An 18,187-nucleotide genomic window follows, 5' to 3' on the forward strand; every position below is an offset into this window, starting at 1 on the left:
ACAATTACATGCAAATATAAACAATATCAGAAAATAATAGATCACATAGAAGAGAACACAAGACACCAAGATTTAACGTGGTTCACCCAAACCCTAGGCTACATCCACCAAACAGCAAGTCCAATATTATTACAATCCAGTGATTACAACCTAATTACAATCCGTAATCCCTTACAACTCAATACTGCCGTAAGAAACAATTTTTGCATCACCCACACAATGAAACAATCCCTAACCCTATGCCCTTCTATACAAGTATTTTTGCCGCTTTAGGGTTAAAATTAGTTACAACATGTTGGCCATAAATTGGCAAATAATAGCCTCAAAAAAAATTCGTGTGGACTAACGGCCTCAACTGTATTAGGGGCTGGCACCCCCAAACCCCCACTCGGGCCCCAACCCAGCCTCGAACCCTGCCGAGGAATTATGGAGTATGTACAGTACTTCCCTGATCAATCACCGCAATCTAACAATCTCCTACTTGAGGACTGATCAGACTCCACACTAAACAACAATCTCCCACTCGGAGACTGATCCTGTAGCTATGTTGCTACTCTATGAGGCTCCCACTAGATGAAACCACCTTGGACTCTATTGTTCTTTTATGTTGTTTAGTCTAGAAGAGCAACCGAAGCTGAAAAGGAATTTAGCTTCCCCCTTGTCACTACCTTTGTAAACATATCCGTTGAATTGTCCTCTGTATGCATCTTGTCCAGCTTTAACTTTCCATCATGCAAAACTCACCGAATGAAATGGTACCGCAATTGAATGTGTTGTCTTTGAATGCAGAGCAAAATTCTTCGCAAGATGAATGGCACTCTGACTATCTGTAAACAAATAATTATCCTTCTATGGATGTCCCAATTCTTCCAAGAAGAACTGTGTGAGGCCTCACCTAATCCGCCATAGTATAGATGATATATTTACGTTATGATACTTCCAATTTGATGTTTTGATATACTTTTGAGACTTATAGGGTTATGTTATTTTAATATCTGCATTTTGATTATTCGCATTTATGTCTACACATTAAGAGTTAAATGATATATTTAATAATAGATCACATAGAAGAGAACACAAGACACTAAGATTTAACGTGGTTCACCCAAACCCTAGGCTACATCCACCAAACAGCAAGTCCAATATTATTACAATCCAGTGATTACAACCTGATTACAATCCGTAATCCCTTGCAGCTCAATACTGTCGTAAGAAACAATTTTCGCATCACCCACACAATGAAACAATCCCTAACCCTATGCCCTTTTATACAAGTATTATTGTCGCTTTAGGGTTAAAATTAGTTACAACATGTTGGCCATAAATTGGCAAATAATAACCTCAAAAAAAATTCACGTGGACTAACAACCTCAACTATATTAGGGGCTACCACCCCCAAACCCCGGCTCGAGCCCCAGCCCAGCCTCGAACCCCGCAGAGGAATTATGGAGAATGTACAGTACTTCCCTGATAAATCACCGCAATCTAACAATCTCCCACTTGGGGACTGATCAGGCTCCACACTAAACAACAATCTCCCACTCGGAGACTGGTCATGTAGCTATGCCACTACTCCATGAGGCTCCCACTAGATGAAACCACCTTCGACTCTGTTGTTCTTTTATGTTGTTTAGTCTAGAAGAGCAACCGAAGCTGAAAAGGAATTCAGCTTCCCCCTTGTCACTACCTTTGTAAACATATCCCTTGGATTGTCCTCTGCATGCATCTTGTCCACCTTTAACTTTCCATCATCCAAAACTCACCAAATGAAATGGTACCGCAACTAAATGTGTTGTCTTTGAATGCAGAGCAAAATTCTTTGCAAGATGAATGGCACTCTGACTATCTGTAAACAAATAATTATCCTTCTATGGATGTCCCAATTCTTCCAAGAAGAACTGTGCGAGGCCTTACCTAATCCGCCATAGTATAGATGACATATTTACATTATGATACTTCTAATTTGATGTTTTGATATACTTTTGAGACTATAGGGTTATGTTATTTTAATATCTGCATTTTGATTATTCGCATTTATGTCTACACATTAAGAGTTAATGATATATTTAATAATTTCATTCATGTTCTAATCTTTTGCAATTGCTTTGATAGAAACTGAATTGTAGAAATGCTTGTAATATGAAGTTGTAATGTTTGAGTGGAAATTAGAGTTAAAGGATAGATCGTGATATGCACTAGGACCTAATTCACCTGCCTAGGGACTCAACAGTTGTGGATTCAATATTTTGTTACTATGATAAAAAATAGATTTTGAAGTTATCTAGAATATTAATTTGATCATGTAAGTAAAAATTAATGTTGATAAGCAGAATTTGATATTTTAATGTTTTGAATGTTTTATTTGAAACGATTAAGAAAAGGAAATTTAATTGAATTTTGTTAATATGGATTACGTAACATTAGAATTTGCATGCATTTACGATATGTATTTTATGTGACTCTCCCTTGTACTACTGACGTTCGAGTTTAGCGTGTAGGAAGTGGAACCATGGAAATTATTGGGGGAAACAAGGTCCAAACTCATGTGAACACGGTTTAGCCAAGGTGAATCTTTGGAAGATTCAAAAGCCTCGTTGTGATGTATTTTATTTCGTAAATGTAAGCTTGTTTGTGTGTGAAATTTTTAATCTCAAAGATGCATTAGGGACATGTCATGATGATGTGTAATGTGTTTTTATGTGTCAATTGACACTTGTGGATTTTGTGTATTAATGACATGTCATCTAGGGTTTTGGTCATGGTGGCATTTTACCCTAAAACTAATTATCTTGTTAATGATTAAGTAAACCCACTTGTCAAAGGGAAGGGTGGGTCATTATCAAAAGGAAATTCGAATTTCGACTTGACTAGGGTTTTGAAGGGTCATTAGGTGGTCCCAAGGTGCTTTTTGAGGGAAAATAAGCTACCCATATGATAGTATAACATGTTAGGGACCTAATTTTGACAAAGTTAATGCCTAGGTAGCCTAGGGGGCCCCTTTACCCATGCATTCTTCCACCAATTCGAAAATGGAGTTGTCACATGAGCTCTTCCCCATGTTTTCAATAAGTAAAATATAGCAAACTTAGGGGGAGACAAGTTTGTAAGAGGGGGTGGCTTCATGTTTTTGCCCAAATAGTTAGTGGGAAAGCCTTTTTAGAGAGTTTTGGACAAACAGTGGGGTGTTCACCCACTCTCTTAGTTTAGAAATAGTTAGGGTTTTGGGGGAGGACTACGGGAGCTCTTCATCAACTATCATTGCCTTTTGCTTGGACCAGGGTTGGTGTTCAAACCATGACTATTTTTCTTTAAACATTGCATAATGAATCTACAAGCATGGAGTGTTGTTATAAAATCATGTATTGTTATTGTGAATCTTTGTATTGTGTTGTGATGGTGTCATTGTGTATTGTGCTTCATGTAATTTCTTGATTTTCTTTCTTGATCTCCTTGTTTTTTATTTGAATGTCAAGTGTTAATGGGTGTGAAGGCTTCACTCACCCTTTGGGAAGGGAAGAGAAGTTCAAAGTGAAGGGGTTAGTTGGGCTTAAAATATAGTTGAGAACCTTGGAGTATGGGCTCCATTGTATGCCATATTCATTCATATCTTGCTTTGGGGGTGATAAGGGAAATGATGGTGTAGAAAGGAAGTTTATGGAGTATGGGTTTTCAAGGATGCTATAGCTGATGGTAGTATGTTTGGAGGATGTTTGTGAAAGCCCCAAAAGGGCTTGGAAATTGTTGATTTGTGAAAGCCCCAAATGGGCATCAAAATTGTTTATTGCAAATATGGTATGCTATGTCAAGTCTCCTATTTGAAAGCACACCTTCACCATATGTTCAAGGTTCTATTGGTGAACCATTGTGAAATACCCTTGAGATGGAATTGTTCAAGTGTTGTAATGTGATGTATATGCATTTGTAAGATTGGAATGAAACCCAATTTGAATCCTGTTTCCCCAGCTCGGTGGGTGGCCTCTTTGGAGGCCTAGGATGGGAGGTGAACCTCCATGGTTCCAAGTTTTGTGTTGTTTTGCAGGTTTTGAGAAAATGGATCCTATGAAGAGATTAGGGTTTCACCCTTGGCAATGTTGAGAAATCAAGTGTTATGGAGAGACTAATCTTTCCCATGTCACCTCAAAATGTGTTGTGATATTAAGTTTCCATTGTTGGTTCATTGTAATGTGAAAGGGATTTACTCCCTATTGTATTCTGTTGTAAATGTGTAGAGAGAAAGTTAAGATTTTGTAAATAGTTGTCTTTGCAAAAGAAAGATTGTATCACTGTTATAGTTGTGTAGGAAGGAAAAAGATTATTTCATGTAAGAGAATATCTAAGATTGTAGGAATCATACTAAAGTTATGTAGATTAACTCCTTGTCCTTGCCTAGATTTTGTATTCCATCAATAAGCCCTATGGAATTCTCATAGGGGAGGAACATTGTAAAGATTATTTAATGTAGATTTGAGTGTTTTCATTTCAAGACTCTCTATTATGTATTTGAATGCAATGGCATTATAAGTTCCTTCATAGTGCATGTGTATGCATCGATAGTGATTTCAATTTGTTTTAGAGATAAACAATATCATTTATGAGTATATTCATCCTTTAGAAAACATTTATAGTTAATATGTGCAATGTAGGTAGTGAGTAAAGTTTGAGTATCTAGCACCAATAAATCTCTAGACTATATAGATGTAAGAAGTCACATCAACTCATCACCAAACAAGCTACCTTGAAATCATAGTTGTTGTAGAAGAAAATAACTCCTCATATGACATAGTTAAAAATTCATAAGAGAGAGTACGCTGTAGATGCACTTTTGCTATCTGGAATTTGTATGGAGCGCTAAAAATAATCCCATCTGCTATTACAGACCATTAAAATAATCAAGAGAATATCCTTTGGAAAAAAAAAAATAGATAAAATAAATTAAAAGAGATAAGACATAAGTCTAAATCCCTATTAAAGAAAAGAGAAAGATTTTCAAAATTTAAAAAAAAAAGAGATCTAGGCGCCTATCTTTAAAAAGAGTGAGAAAAGTCATGCGTTTCAACATGTTGAAGGGACAAGTGGTCCCACCAAGCGCCTTCCCCCTTGAAAACCCCCTTTGGGAGCATGTGATAGTGAAGGGAGCTAATACATGTTCTAACATAAGTCATAAACCTTTTTCCTTGGGCACGTCACACCTCTTTTGGAATATTGAGCACTTGGGAAGTGATTCTTGCATGACAAATGTTAAAAACTTTTGCTATGCACCTAACCTAGGAATGTAGATGCCTTGGGGATGGTGCAGATTGTCAGGAAGGGAATAGAGGTAGGTGCTAGGGGGTAGGGGTAGTAGGAAATGAAGTTGCTTTTATTTCATCATTTCATTTTAATGTTTAGAAAGGAGGGGAGTAGGTTAGGTTGGTAGGTTTGCTTAGAAGTGGTGTTAGAGGAAAGGGGAAGGGAATGTAGTATAGTTTTTTTTGGAATTTTTTTTTTAGGTATAACTTATAGTAAAAATAAAGTTAGGATTAAGATGATTCTTAGTAATGAGTAGCTATAGGTAGGTTTAATTTGAAAACACATAGGTTAAGAGCTAACTATTGAGACCATGTAAATAATAGTTAGTAGGAATATAATTAAATCTTGGGTTTAGGGAATGTGCTACACATTATCCTTATATTATAATTATTTTATTTTTATAAATAGTAAACTTAACTTTAAGTGACATTGCAAATTATTTTATACATATATATTAAATAATATATGTATGTTAAGTCATTATAATTATCCTTCCCACAAACCATAACCAATGAACGTAGCATATAATAGGAAATATATAATATGACTTCTATGTGAAAGTAAAGTATGACATTGAGAAATAATAGGTTATTTGGGACATGTAAAAATATTAAGTTGATGCGAATTGTACATATATATTTAGAACATGTAATTATAATTCCTCTAATTAGTACAAGTATCCTTCAATTAGTAAGTTAAGTAGAAGGAAGTTGATTAAAAACAAGATTTGCATGTGAAATAATATAAAGAAGCTCACAGAGATTTCTTGTTAGTAAGCAAAGGTTATTAGATGCATGTACACCTAGTTAGTTTTAGTGTTAGGATTATAAGAATTTAGATATTAATTATTGATAAAGGGGTTATTAGAAAGAAATACATTATGGTAATCAATAAAAAAAAATCTAGTTAATATCTGGTTCTTAAGACATCAATAGATTTGAAGTTAATGAAGGATAAAACGTAAGAAATTTGATAAAATAGTTGTACCTATATAATAATAAACCAGAGTAGAATTGGACATAGAATGTAACGAGTTAAGGTTATATATATATATAGATATAGTGATACGACCTATAATTGCAACATCTAGGACAATTTTAAAACATCTTCGCATTCGCAAACCATTGAATAATAACACCTACATTGATGCGAAATTTGTACTTCACATTTATATACGTAATGCCTTATTTCAAGGATAGGTAGTGGAATTCAAAATGATAACCTCATCTAGCTCTTATATTATAACTTAGATTTTCAATTGGCCTCCCATGGAAACTTGAAATACAAAATTTCGAATGAAAACAAATTCTCCCACATCAACTAGAATTAATTAGCTCCAACTCAATGATCGAATAAAGTAACATTCCAATATTCTCGAGGGACATGAGTTGTTATACTCCAAGCACTCCATAGTTCAATAGAATATTCATAACAAAGTATAGGTCTATGTATGTGTTATCCTTTAGTTCACCTTTCAAAAAAAAAATGTGTTCTGCCTTGTAATTTTTGGACATGACAAACTGAATCCATATCATTTCCTTGGCTGCCTCTGTAGTAGCAACATACTCTACCACTGTAGTGGATAAAGCGTTCACTTTCTATAACCTAGAAACCCAAAAAGTAACCTAGAAACCCAACTCATAGCTGCCCCATGGTAAATACATAACCTATAGTACTCCGTCTGGTATCAATATCCCCTACCAAATTTGAGATAAATTAGTAGTAGAGCCCCCAAAGTGTAAACACTCATTGGATGTTCCTCTCAAATCTTTAAAAATCCATTTGATAGCATTCCAATACTCCATTCTTGGATGACTCATACACCTACTAACGACTCCCACTGCATGTGCAATATATGACCTTGTACATACCATAGCATACATCAAGCTTCCTACAGTTGAAGCATAAGGTACCTTGGACACCTTATCCTCCTCTTCTTGTGTCTTTGGACACATCTCCTTAGTGTGCAGACAACTTTCGCATTCTCCATAGAGAAACGTTGCACCACCTTCACAATATAATCAGCCTAAGATAATGTCAATTTCCTGTTCTTCCTATATCCGCAAATCTTCATACCAAGGATTTGTTTTGCTGTCCCCAAATCCTTCATAGCAAATGCATGTGCTAAGCCAACTACAAGCATATCATTAACATATAAACATAAAATGATGTAGTTGTCATCATCCAACCTCTTAAAATAAACACAATGATCTGAATAACACCTACTGTATCCATGCTCATGCATAAAACTGTCAAATTTCAAATACCATTGCCGAGGTGCTTGCTTCAAGCCATATAGACTTTTCTTCAATCTGCACACTAAGTTTTCCTTACCTTTGACCTCAAATCTCTTGTGGTTGTGCCATATATATCTTTTCATCCAAATCATCATCAAGCTGCTCCAAATGCAAATTATCAGTAGCCACAATATTTGAAACAGTACAGATAGAAATCATTTTAACAATAGGAGAGAATATCTCATCAAAATCAATGTCTTTTTTCTGTGCAAATCCTTTTACAACTAACCTAACCTTAAATATTTTCTTACCTCCATCCTCTTCTTTCAACCTGTAAACCCATTCATTCTGTAAAGCTCATTTACCTGCACGCAACTTACATAGATCTCAAGTCTTATTTTTTAGCAAGGAGCCCATTTCATCTTCCATTACAGATTCCCACTGAATCTTGGTATCAACCTGCACAACTTCATCATAACATTCAAGTTCGCCAACATCTCTTAGTAAAATAGAGTACAAAGAGAGATAATCTTTCTGGAGGTCTACTTAGCCTTATTGACCGTCTAACATTCACTGGGGTGTGTGATATTTGTTGTTGTTGTTACACATCATGAAGAATTGTTGGAACATCATCTTTTGGAGTATCATCCAACACTACATAATCATCTTCTTTCTTCTCATGCTATTGCAACAGATCTTTGTACAACACTTTCTCATTGAATATAACATCCCTACTTCTTACAATTTTACGATTTTCAAAATCCCAAAGCCTATAACCAAATTCATCAATGCCATATCCAACAAATCCACATTTTTTTTTACTTCAACTTCCAGCTTGGTTCTATTTTCAGAATCTATATGAGCAAAAGCTTTACAACTGAAAGTTTTGAGAAAAGAATAACTCACCTTCTTACCAAGCCATGCTTCCTTTGGAATACCACAGACCAAGGGAGTAGAGGGACATCTATTAATCAAATATACAATAGTATTGACAGCCTTCGCCCACATGTTTACAAGCACCCCAACATGTAACCTCATGCTCCTAGCACACTCCATTATAGTCTTGTTCATGCATTCAACCACTCCATTTTCCTATCCTTGGAACAGTTTTCTATCTACGAATACCATTAGTGAAACAGTAATCTTCAAATTCATGACTGCAATACTCACCACCATTATTAGATCTAATACATTTTAATTTCTTTCCAATCTAATTTTCAACCAAGCATTTACATTTCTTAAAAGTTTGAAATACATCACATTTTTGTCTAAGGAAATAAATCCATACTTTTCTAGTTGCAGCATCAATAAATGTAACATAATAATGATAACCACCAAGGGAAGATGCCTGAGCTAGTCCCCATACATTTGTATGCACAAGCTCTAATCTCTCTCTTTTATTTTCCTTCCTAGTCTTCACAAAACTCACTCTCTTTTGTTTTTCATACACACAACTTTCACATAAATCCATATTAACACATTTCAAACCTGGTAAAACTTTCTTTTAATGAAGTAATTTCATACCTTTCTCACTCATGTGCCCAAGTTTGTTATGTCACAGCGTTGTATCAAAATCTACAGCAATTGTTTGTTCTCCCTACTCAACTACAATAACTATTCCGAAACATTCATTTTTCTCTGAAACAATCAAAGAAGAAGGAACAGTATGACCTGTACAAAGATATAAGGTGCCTACTTTCACACCTTTTGCTACTACAAGGGAACCTCTTGAAACCTTCCAATTTTTATCATTAAAAGTAACTACACAACCCTAATCACTGAGTTGCCCTACTGAAATTAAATTCCTACTCAGCCTTGGAACATGTCTTACCTCATGTAGTAGCCAATGATTCTCATTCTACAACTTAATCTTAACTTTTTCCTTTCCAACAATCTAACAGGGTTCATTATCCCCCACATAAACAAGTCCAAAATCCCCTTGGACATAATCAATGAAATAACCTCTATGAGGTGTAGCATGAAATGAAGCACCAAAATCTAAAACCCATGAATCATCAATACTTTCTAAAGACAGAAGCAAAGCATCCTCTTCAGATTTGTTACCACATTTGCCTCCTTATTCCCTTCTGGTTTATCTCCTTCATTTTTTTCGAGTCCAGCAATTTTTCTTCTTATGCCCTGGTTTCCCACAGTACCAACAATCGTTTGGTCCTCTCGAATGAGACCTATTCCCCTTCGACTTTCCTCTTGATTTCACACGATTTCCAAAAATATTTCCTCTCTCAGTTGTTCTATCTCTGCTTTGTGCGTTCAAAGCACTTCCTGATGTAGATCCACCTGAGATTTTCCTACGAGTTTTCTCACTCCAAATAACACCGATCACATCATCATATTGTAAGGTATTAGATCTAGATATAGAATTACTCACAGCCATTACCAAGCTATTCCAGCTTTCAAGCAAAGAACACAAAATCAAGAGAGCCCTAATTTCTTCATCAAAATTAATACCCACAAAAGATAACTAACTAGTAACAATATTAAACCCATTTAAATGATCTGCAACAGATCCACCTTGTGCCATTTTCATATTAAATAAACGCTTCATGAGAAATACTTTATTTGAAGCAGAGGGCTTTTCATACAATGTCACTAGAGTTTTCATCAACTGTTCCATCGTCTTCACTTTTGTAATGTTAAATGTCACTGATGGTGCCAAGCATAATCGAATGCTTCCAAGTGCCTTTTTGTCTAAAAGATCCCAGTCCTCATTTGTCATAGTTCCTTGATTCTTGGTTTTTCCTTCCAACAGCGTCCATAAATCCTTCTGATAAACATAATCATCCATTTGCATTTTCCATAACTGAAAGTTCTGCCCATTAAACTTGTCAACCTTCAGCTTACCCTCGTCTGCCATCACTCCCACTCAACCGTGAGACTTTCCTACAAAGGATAACTAAAACACCTCACTCTGATATCACTTGTCAGGATTAACCTCAGACAGAAATAACAATTACATGCAAATATAAACAATATCAAAAAATAATAGATCACACAAAAGAGAACATAAGACAACAAGATTTAACATGGTTCACCCAAAAACTGGGCTATGTCCACCAAACAACAAGTAGACTATTATTACAATCCAATGATTACAACCTAATTACAATCTATAATCCCTTACAGCTCAATACCGCAGCAAGAAGCAATTTTCGCATCACCCACACAATGAAACAATCCCCAACCTTAAGCCCTTTTATACAAGTATTTTTGTCGTTTAGGGTTAAAATTAGTTACAACATGTTGGCCATAAATTGGCAAATAATAGCCTCAAAAAGAAATTGTATAGCCTAACGACCTCGGCTGTATTGGGGGCTGCCGACCCCAAACCCCCGCTCGAGGCCCGGCCCAACCCCGAACCCCCCTGAGGAATTATGGAGTATGTACAATACTTCCCTGATCAATCACCACAATCTAACATTTGAGACATTGTCACCACCCTGAACAGGTACTTGAACTATGATTTGGCTCATGTACCATGAGGATTCTACATTGAATGCAACAACGTCTGCACCTTGGAATTGTCATTTTCTTACAGCCTCCTAATATTCCTTGTAAATTCAATGAACCAAGTTACTTCTCTCTCCCCAATCTGGCCTATAAAGGAGCATTATTTTACAAAACAAGATCACAATGATTCAATCTTACTCATGATATTCCTTTCAGCATTTCTCATCACCAAGTAACCACTATAAGTGATAATAAAATGAAATAATGATAGAGTGCACGATCACCAATACTTCTTCCATCTCTGAGTTAATGTTAGTCATAATATAGAGATTAGAGCCGTCAGTATACTGTTTAATGAGTTCTTGAATGTCCCTTCACATTCCCCAGTGTTGTTGCTTAGAGACTCAGTTGTTTCTCATGCTTTTTAACCAAATTTGCTAGGGTGATATCTTCACCATACACCTTATCTACAACAAAAAATTCAGTCTCTATATTGTATCATGTCCCTCTATTAGCCCGGACCCATATCAAATTCCCCTAATAGCTCAAACAGTCCTCCATAAGCTACTTACCCTTGCAAGGGGGGGCTATTTGGGTGGCACACTTGTGCGCTACCCTTTCTTAGTATAGACCTATTTTAAGTTTTGCATTGCTGTCACCCACTTGGGTTAGCCAACTAGCTTATTATGCTTGCTTGAGCATCATACTTATATCGACGTTGATAGAGCATTATCATCATCAATCAACTTACTTCCTACTTGTTTTTGAGATTCCATCTTGTAATTCACTAACTGGGAATAGTTTAAGAGATGAGACATATACCCGAGTCTGCAGCCATTCCAATTAGGTGAAAGTCTCTTAGAGACCTGATTAGACTGATAGGACTGATTGTCAACATCATTGCAGGAACAGCAACCTCTTCATCAGCATTCATAAAGAACAGTAACATTCATTTCCACCAATCATAAGAACAACAATCCCTGCTCTGAGTTCAACACAAATCTTTCATACATCAACAATCGTGATGAATATCAACCACTTCATCAGATTGAAACTTCATAACAGATTGCAACAAGCAGCGATCACAACATTTATATCAGATCTACAAATCAGTTTGCATTGATCAGAGATCCGACTTGCATCACAGTATTTGAGTCAGAGATTGTTGCATCAACTCAAAATAAGAATAATCAGAGCTCCAGGCATCATCAGCAATCAGAATATCCATAGCATGTGGCATATCAGAGACCTCGATAATCAAAGGTCCAGGACCTACTTCATACCTGCACCGTGGCATCTACATCAGACTTCCATATCAGTTCTCCATATATCATACCCACCACAGAAATCACAGCATTCAGTGGTCGGTATCATTCCATACAGATCACTTGTAAGTTATTTCCATAGGCCACTGCCTTCACTATTATTTCACAGCAACTGGGTTCCATTGTCCATAGTGTGTGTTGCATATTACAACATTGATCAGCAGCAACATATTGCATTTGCATATCACTTGGGAGAGCAGTGTCCCAATATCACTAGGATGGATACATAGACATCAGCACATCCAATCATCAGACATTCACACCTCAACCACAGATATCTGATTCCTGAAAATACTGACATCATTATATCAGTCATAGTGCCATCATTATTCTACAAATCTAGAATCCAACTCGACCAGCAATGATTAGACATATTTAAAAACTTATTTAGATAATAACATGGAATCCAACATGGAGAGATGATTTTTTGGAGAGCGTGCTAGCTGAAGCCCTTGAGATGGATGATCACAACCTTGTGGAGTAGATGATAGCATCATCATCATACTAGATACTAGCATCATCATCATACTAGATACTAGATAGATTTCTGATTTTTGTTTACGGTACTAAGTTTTTCAAAAAAAATTTGCATCAGTGATTTAGCATCAAACTATACTTTTTTGAATTTAAAATTTGAATATTAAATGATAATCTCAGCAATTATTAATCTGAAATGATGATGATCATATGCGATATTCAGAAATCAGTTACGACTATGAGATGCAGTAATGTGATTATGTGACTTCTAAACTATTTGACTTTATATTAATGTGACGTTACTATTAGTATTTACTTTAGTCTTTTAGTTTTACAGTTTTACTATTTTTAATTTAGTATTAGACTCTTTAAACTATTATAAAAAAATTGTCGTCTCCAAGTACTCCCATCTCTTATTTTTTGAAAAATAGTCGTACGGGAGACCTCCAAGACTCCCTGCCTCCTGGTAACCTTGGTTTTTTATGATTGTCATATCCAACCATATCCATGTTGAGGGTCTTAAAAAAGGCTGTATCCGTATCCAATTAAATACCTGTATTTGTATCAGGCAAGAGTCTATAACACAACGGTAATTTGTGATCCTCTCCTCTAGGAGGTCTTGACGGTTCGAGTCCACTCAAGCTTAACATATAATAACAATTAATCACAACAAATAATAATAATTAATCTAGTCTGCAGCCCATTAGCGATAAAAAAAAATACCCGTATTTGTATCCATATCTGTATCCATGCAACTTTGCTATTAATTTATAAACCATTATTAATAAATGAAGTAAAGATGCACTTTGAATCTTTTAAAATAAAATAAAATAAACATCTGCTACAAAAAGACTAAAGAAAACTATTATGAGTGTTAAGAACTTAAGAATCAAATTCCAACCTTTCTACAAGTAGAATATGATGACTAAAGGAGAAGGTCCACATGAAAGAGTATGGTTAAGGACACCACTCAGGAAAAATACAGGAAGAACCTGAAAAAACAATTTAAAATTTCATGGTAAATAGTTTTAAGAAACTGCCAACAGCATTGGCCTCAGAATCTCAGCAAAAGAAGGAAAGAAAGGCAAGCTAATGACAATTTCAACCTAGAAAGCTAAGAGCTAAGAAAACAGATATTAATTTCAATGGTGCAGATAAAAACACAAATGACAGTGCTTCATTCATGAATTAATACGTTTATAAAGAAAAAAAATGTAAGGAAATCTTCAAACTTTACATTCTAGGGGTAGGAGAAGGGCCCTAAATCTCCCTACCATTCCCCCTCCCCCAACCACTCCAGATCAAATTGATCACTTAGGGTGGGGGAGAATAGCAGCTTTAATAGCAAAATTAGTAATCTATAGTAGAGCAGCCCCGCCTCACAATTGCTGAGGTAGAGGAAGGAGGGTGCAGGGTTAGGATTCTAACAAGTAGTAGGAGGTATCACCCTTTCCCTAGCTGCTGTGGTATCTCCCTCCATGAGTAGGGGAAGGCATTTTATCTGACCTTCCACCTAGAACGAGCAAAGAAGTGAGCTCTGAAACCTACTGCTATTAATTAAATGTTAAAACAGTATAACATCAGCATCTCAGGTCAAACACTTGAGTTGAAATCCTTACACAGAATACGTCTTGCAAATCTTTAGTGTTATATTTGACAGGTAACTAGTAAAATACCAACAATTACTAAAACTAAGGCAAGAAAATCGATTACAAGCAATAGCATTTCCTAAATCTTCCAATTCTGTACCTGTCAAAATATTTTGCATTTGGTGTGAAGAACTGACAAAAACGAACTGAACAATAATGATCCACCCCAGATAATCCACAGCTCTCATTCACAAGTAAGCCTACCTTCTCTAAGAAAAGAAAAGATATTTACATGCAACCAAAAACACCATTAAGGAAGACTTACAATGTTTTTGTACAGGATCGCAGCCAGAACTATCACTTTTGCATTTCCTTTATTTCTTCCCAGGTTCCCTGAAAAACATTTACATAATTAATACCAACCAAGTACAGACTGCCACCTTTATATGCATACTAAATGATCTAAACTCAAGTAAACCTGCTCACCTGGACTTCACCTTTACACGGTACTTCTTGTTAGATTTTTTGCTCAATTGATCATCATCTTTTGTATCAACCTGATTTTCAATTGCTTTCACATCACTTCCCCGTGCATCTAAATGTTTGTCATCAGGTTGGTCAGCAGTGAGTGGCCTAAGCGGCTCATCCTCATTCGCTTGCTTTGGTACTTCAACTTTTGGCTGCTCTTCTGGTTGTTCTGCAACTGATGTATTTGTAATCTTTTCGTCCAGCTTATCAGCCTGCTCTGGCTGCTTCCTAACATCTTTGTTTGAATGCTTTGAACCAGCATCATCTACTGTGACTACATCTGAACCAACTTGAATACTGGAATCCACTTTCTTTCTAGAAGATACAACACTTTCTTTTGTTTTCTGTTGCTTCTCACTCTCATCACCAACTGTGGAATCAACCTCAGGTGCATTGACCTCTTTCAAGCTTGTGTTTTCTTTAACCCTGATATCTTCATCTTTCTTGATATCCTGTTTACCTTCGGTATCTTCTACTTTATCTTGCTCTGTATCTACATCGTCCGTCTGATCTGCAGAAATATGTTTTTTCTGTGTTTGTTTCCCACTTCCTCTTTTAGTCCGTGGTGCTGTCTTCTTTGAATTCTTTGGCCTTTTAGCATTCTTAACATCTTCTGCAGCCTGTCCTTGGACCTGATCCTCATTCTCAACATTGTCCTTATTTTCCTTCTTTGCTTCTGCTTGATTTTTCTCACTAGCATCACCAACATCATCTTCCTGTCTGGCATACTGGTCCTCAGCTTTATTTTCCCCCGCCTTTCCTCCATCTTCTTCCTTCCTCCTTCCATCATCAATCTTGTCCTCCACGAGCTTACTCTTGACCACATTTTCTTCGTTCTTATCCTCACTCCCTGCCTTCCCTTCAACTTCCTTCTTGTTCTTCTCGTCAATTTTCTCAATGTTATCAACAGCACTTCCCGGTTTTCTCTTGGACCCAGTCTTCTTAACATTTGTGACAACACCATCAGTCTCCTTCTCTTTGATACCATTCTTCTTCCCATCGCCAGTGACACTTTTCTTTCTTTTCTCCACTTCCATTTGATCTTCCTTCACAGGGAGGGGAGCTTTGGATGGTACAGCAGTATTAGTAGCCACGCTTTTACCAAATACTTCCCCAGGTTCAATCAAGATCTTGATTTTCTCATCCTTGAGCACAAGCCACTCATCATCCCCGTCATCATATACAACATGGTGTTGTTTTGTTTTTGCACGAAATTCCTTCACATCTCCAGCATACCATTTAACATCCAGAGGCCAAAATACCTTAATTCTCCTTCCAACTATACGTGTGGCGTCAGCCTCCTCCAGAGTCACATCCTGGAAAACCTTGGGCTGCTTCCTTGGCCGCAGCTGCCGTGCCAAAGCCCCAGAGCTCAACTCTTCCGCAATTCCCTCCTCCCTTCCACTCTTCAGCTTTTTCCCCTTCCCAGCCTTGTCAGCAGCAGCAGCCACCGCCTCATCTAAAGCATCCAACTTTTCTTTCGTATCATTTGAACCAGACTTCCTCTTTTTCGAAGGCGAAGAAACCCTTTCAACGGGAGCTTTATCTGTCTCTGCTTGCTCCATTCCCATTGCTGCCTCTGCGCCAGATTCCAGCTGGCTCTCTGCCAGTGCCTTGCTGCCGTCGGCCTTTTTCTTCTTCCCACCGGATTTCTTGTTCTTCGACCCCATTCTAGCACGAAACTACAACTTCTCTTTCAGACCCCTATTACTACTTTCAAAATTATGCACACCCTCTCCCAACAACCATACTTTCGATATTTATTTATCTTTCCACTGGTATTAAACTTTTAACTTCCGTTAGCAGTCATTCTCCGAATCTAATTTTAGCTTGCACGTCGTAGATAACCCTAATGTAATGTCAACAAAAATATTTAAGATGCTTTTCATAGTATCTGTTTCTGCCCACAGACACGTGTGTACTGTTCACGTTCGCTAGCAGTCATCGCATCACTGTTTTTAAGCAAAAAAAACTCTTATTACCAAACCCTAACGTAGTATTAAGAACAATTAAGATGATTTGCACATTTATCATTTTCTATCCAGAGGTGTCTATTTTATCCTTCAATATTAAACACTCTATCATATATTTTTTTCTTTTAAGCAAAGAAAACTTTGTTTCCAATTTCTCGGCTACAAACCCTAATGTACTATGAACAAAGAAATAACTGAACGCTCTGCCGATTTTTTGCATGAAAGATGAATTTATGGAGCTAGAAAGACAATAGTTACCTGCAATTTCCGCTGAACAGAGATTCTACAACGTCCACCAATCAACCCGAAATCGAATCCGGGTAAAAGTCCTGCGTCTCTCATGCACAAGATGGAAAAAATTGCATACTTAGCCCATTCCTTCATGCACATTACTCAATATTCACTTGCTACAGACCCCGTCAACGTCAGCCGTCAGATGCTCCTCTTCAACGGTGGCGATTTCATCTGCTACGCTGTGATTTTTTAAGGCATAAGAAGTTTTTTCTATTGCTTTTGCCACCTTTCTTTGTTCAAATAATAACTAGTACATTCAAAATTTGATTCTTTCATTTTAATCTGGTATTTGAGGGTCACTTTAAGCTGCACGTTGCAGAATAATTTGAATAGAGAATTTTATGTTTGGCTTTTCATTTTGATGAGAATAAATAAAGCTCAATTGTATACATGTATCTTCAATTTGCATAGAATTTTTTCCAAATAAATATCACATACTTGTTTTTTTGTCATTTAAGTTGTTTGTATTTTCATCATACAAAAATAATTTCTAAATTTATGTATTTAAATTGTAATTGTAATTTTATTTTATTTTTTATTAATCTTAGTTTTGTATTTCTACACATCTAAGGTAGTTGGTATATATTTGGGTTATTTTAAATAAACATGTCATATGTATTGCATAAGTTATTGAGGTTTTTTAGTACAAAATCTTTGAGCTTTATTTTGAAGGCATTAGAGGCTCCGAAACGAAGTCAAACCTAGGTTGACTGATATTTGGGTGTTTTAAACGCTATAGATCAGCACTTGTTGTTTCTGAAAAATACTAATAGTTGAAAATCGGAGCTACAATTTAAAAGTTATGGCCTTTGGAAGTTGGACTACCTAAAAAATATAGTTTGAGCCGACCCTATGTAATAAATAGGAAAATAATAGTTATTTGGGGTTGGTTAACCTCGAGAGTTAGGGTTAATGTTTAGAACCTTCTCGAATGGTGAAAATTTGCCTATATAAGGAAGGCCTGTAGTGATGGCTAGGCAATTATGGGTAGTAGTTTGTGGCTTTGT

General features: G+C 36.4%; 1 protein-coding gene across 2 annotated transcripts in view; it reads right to left on the reverse strand.

Moving 5' to 3' along the window:
• The window catches only part of LOC149562751 (uncharacterized), a 41,449-nt gene extending 24,194 nt beyond the window's left edge, over window positions 1-17,255 (reverse strand). The window contains exons 1-4 of one of the 2 annotated variants that reach the window (XR_016363976.1): window positions 17,145-17,255; window positions 14,872-16,865; window positions 14,711-14,778; window positions 13,698-13,788 (exon numbers count right to left, since the gene is read on the reverse strand). Coding sequence is in view for 1 of the 2 variants with exons in the window: in XM_089826165.1 (XP_089682291.1) it covers window positions 14,760-14,778; window positions 14,872-16,583 (1,731 nt within the window). In the remaining variant the exon portion in view is untranslated. The remainder of the gene's footprint in view (window positions 1-13,697; window positions 13,789-14,710; window positions 14,779-14,871; window positions 16,866-17,144) is intronic. The other variant, XM_089826165.1, reaches the window with a different exon arrangement.
• Window positions 17,256-18,187: the final 932 nt, after the last annotated feature.

Source organism: Cupressus sempervirens, chromosome 4 (genome assembly GCF_028749045.1).
Source record: "Cupressus sempervirens isolate cs-2001-9-10 chromosome 4, ASM2874904v1, whole genome shotgun sequence".
NCBI classification, from domain to species: Eukaryota; Viridiplantae; Streptophyta; class Pinopsida; order Cupressales; family Cupressaceae; genus Cupressus; species Cupressus sempervirens.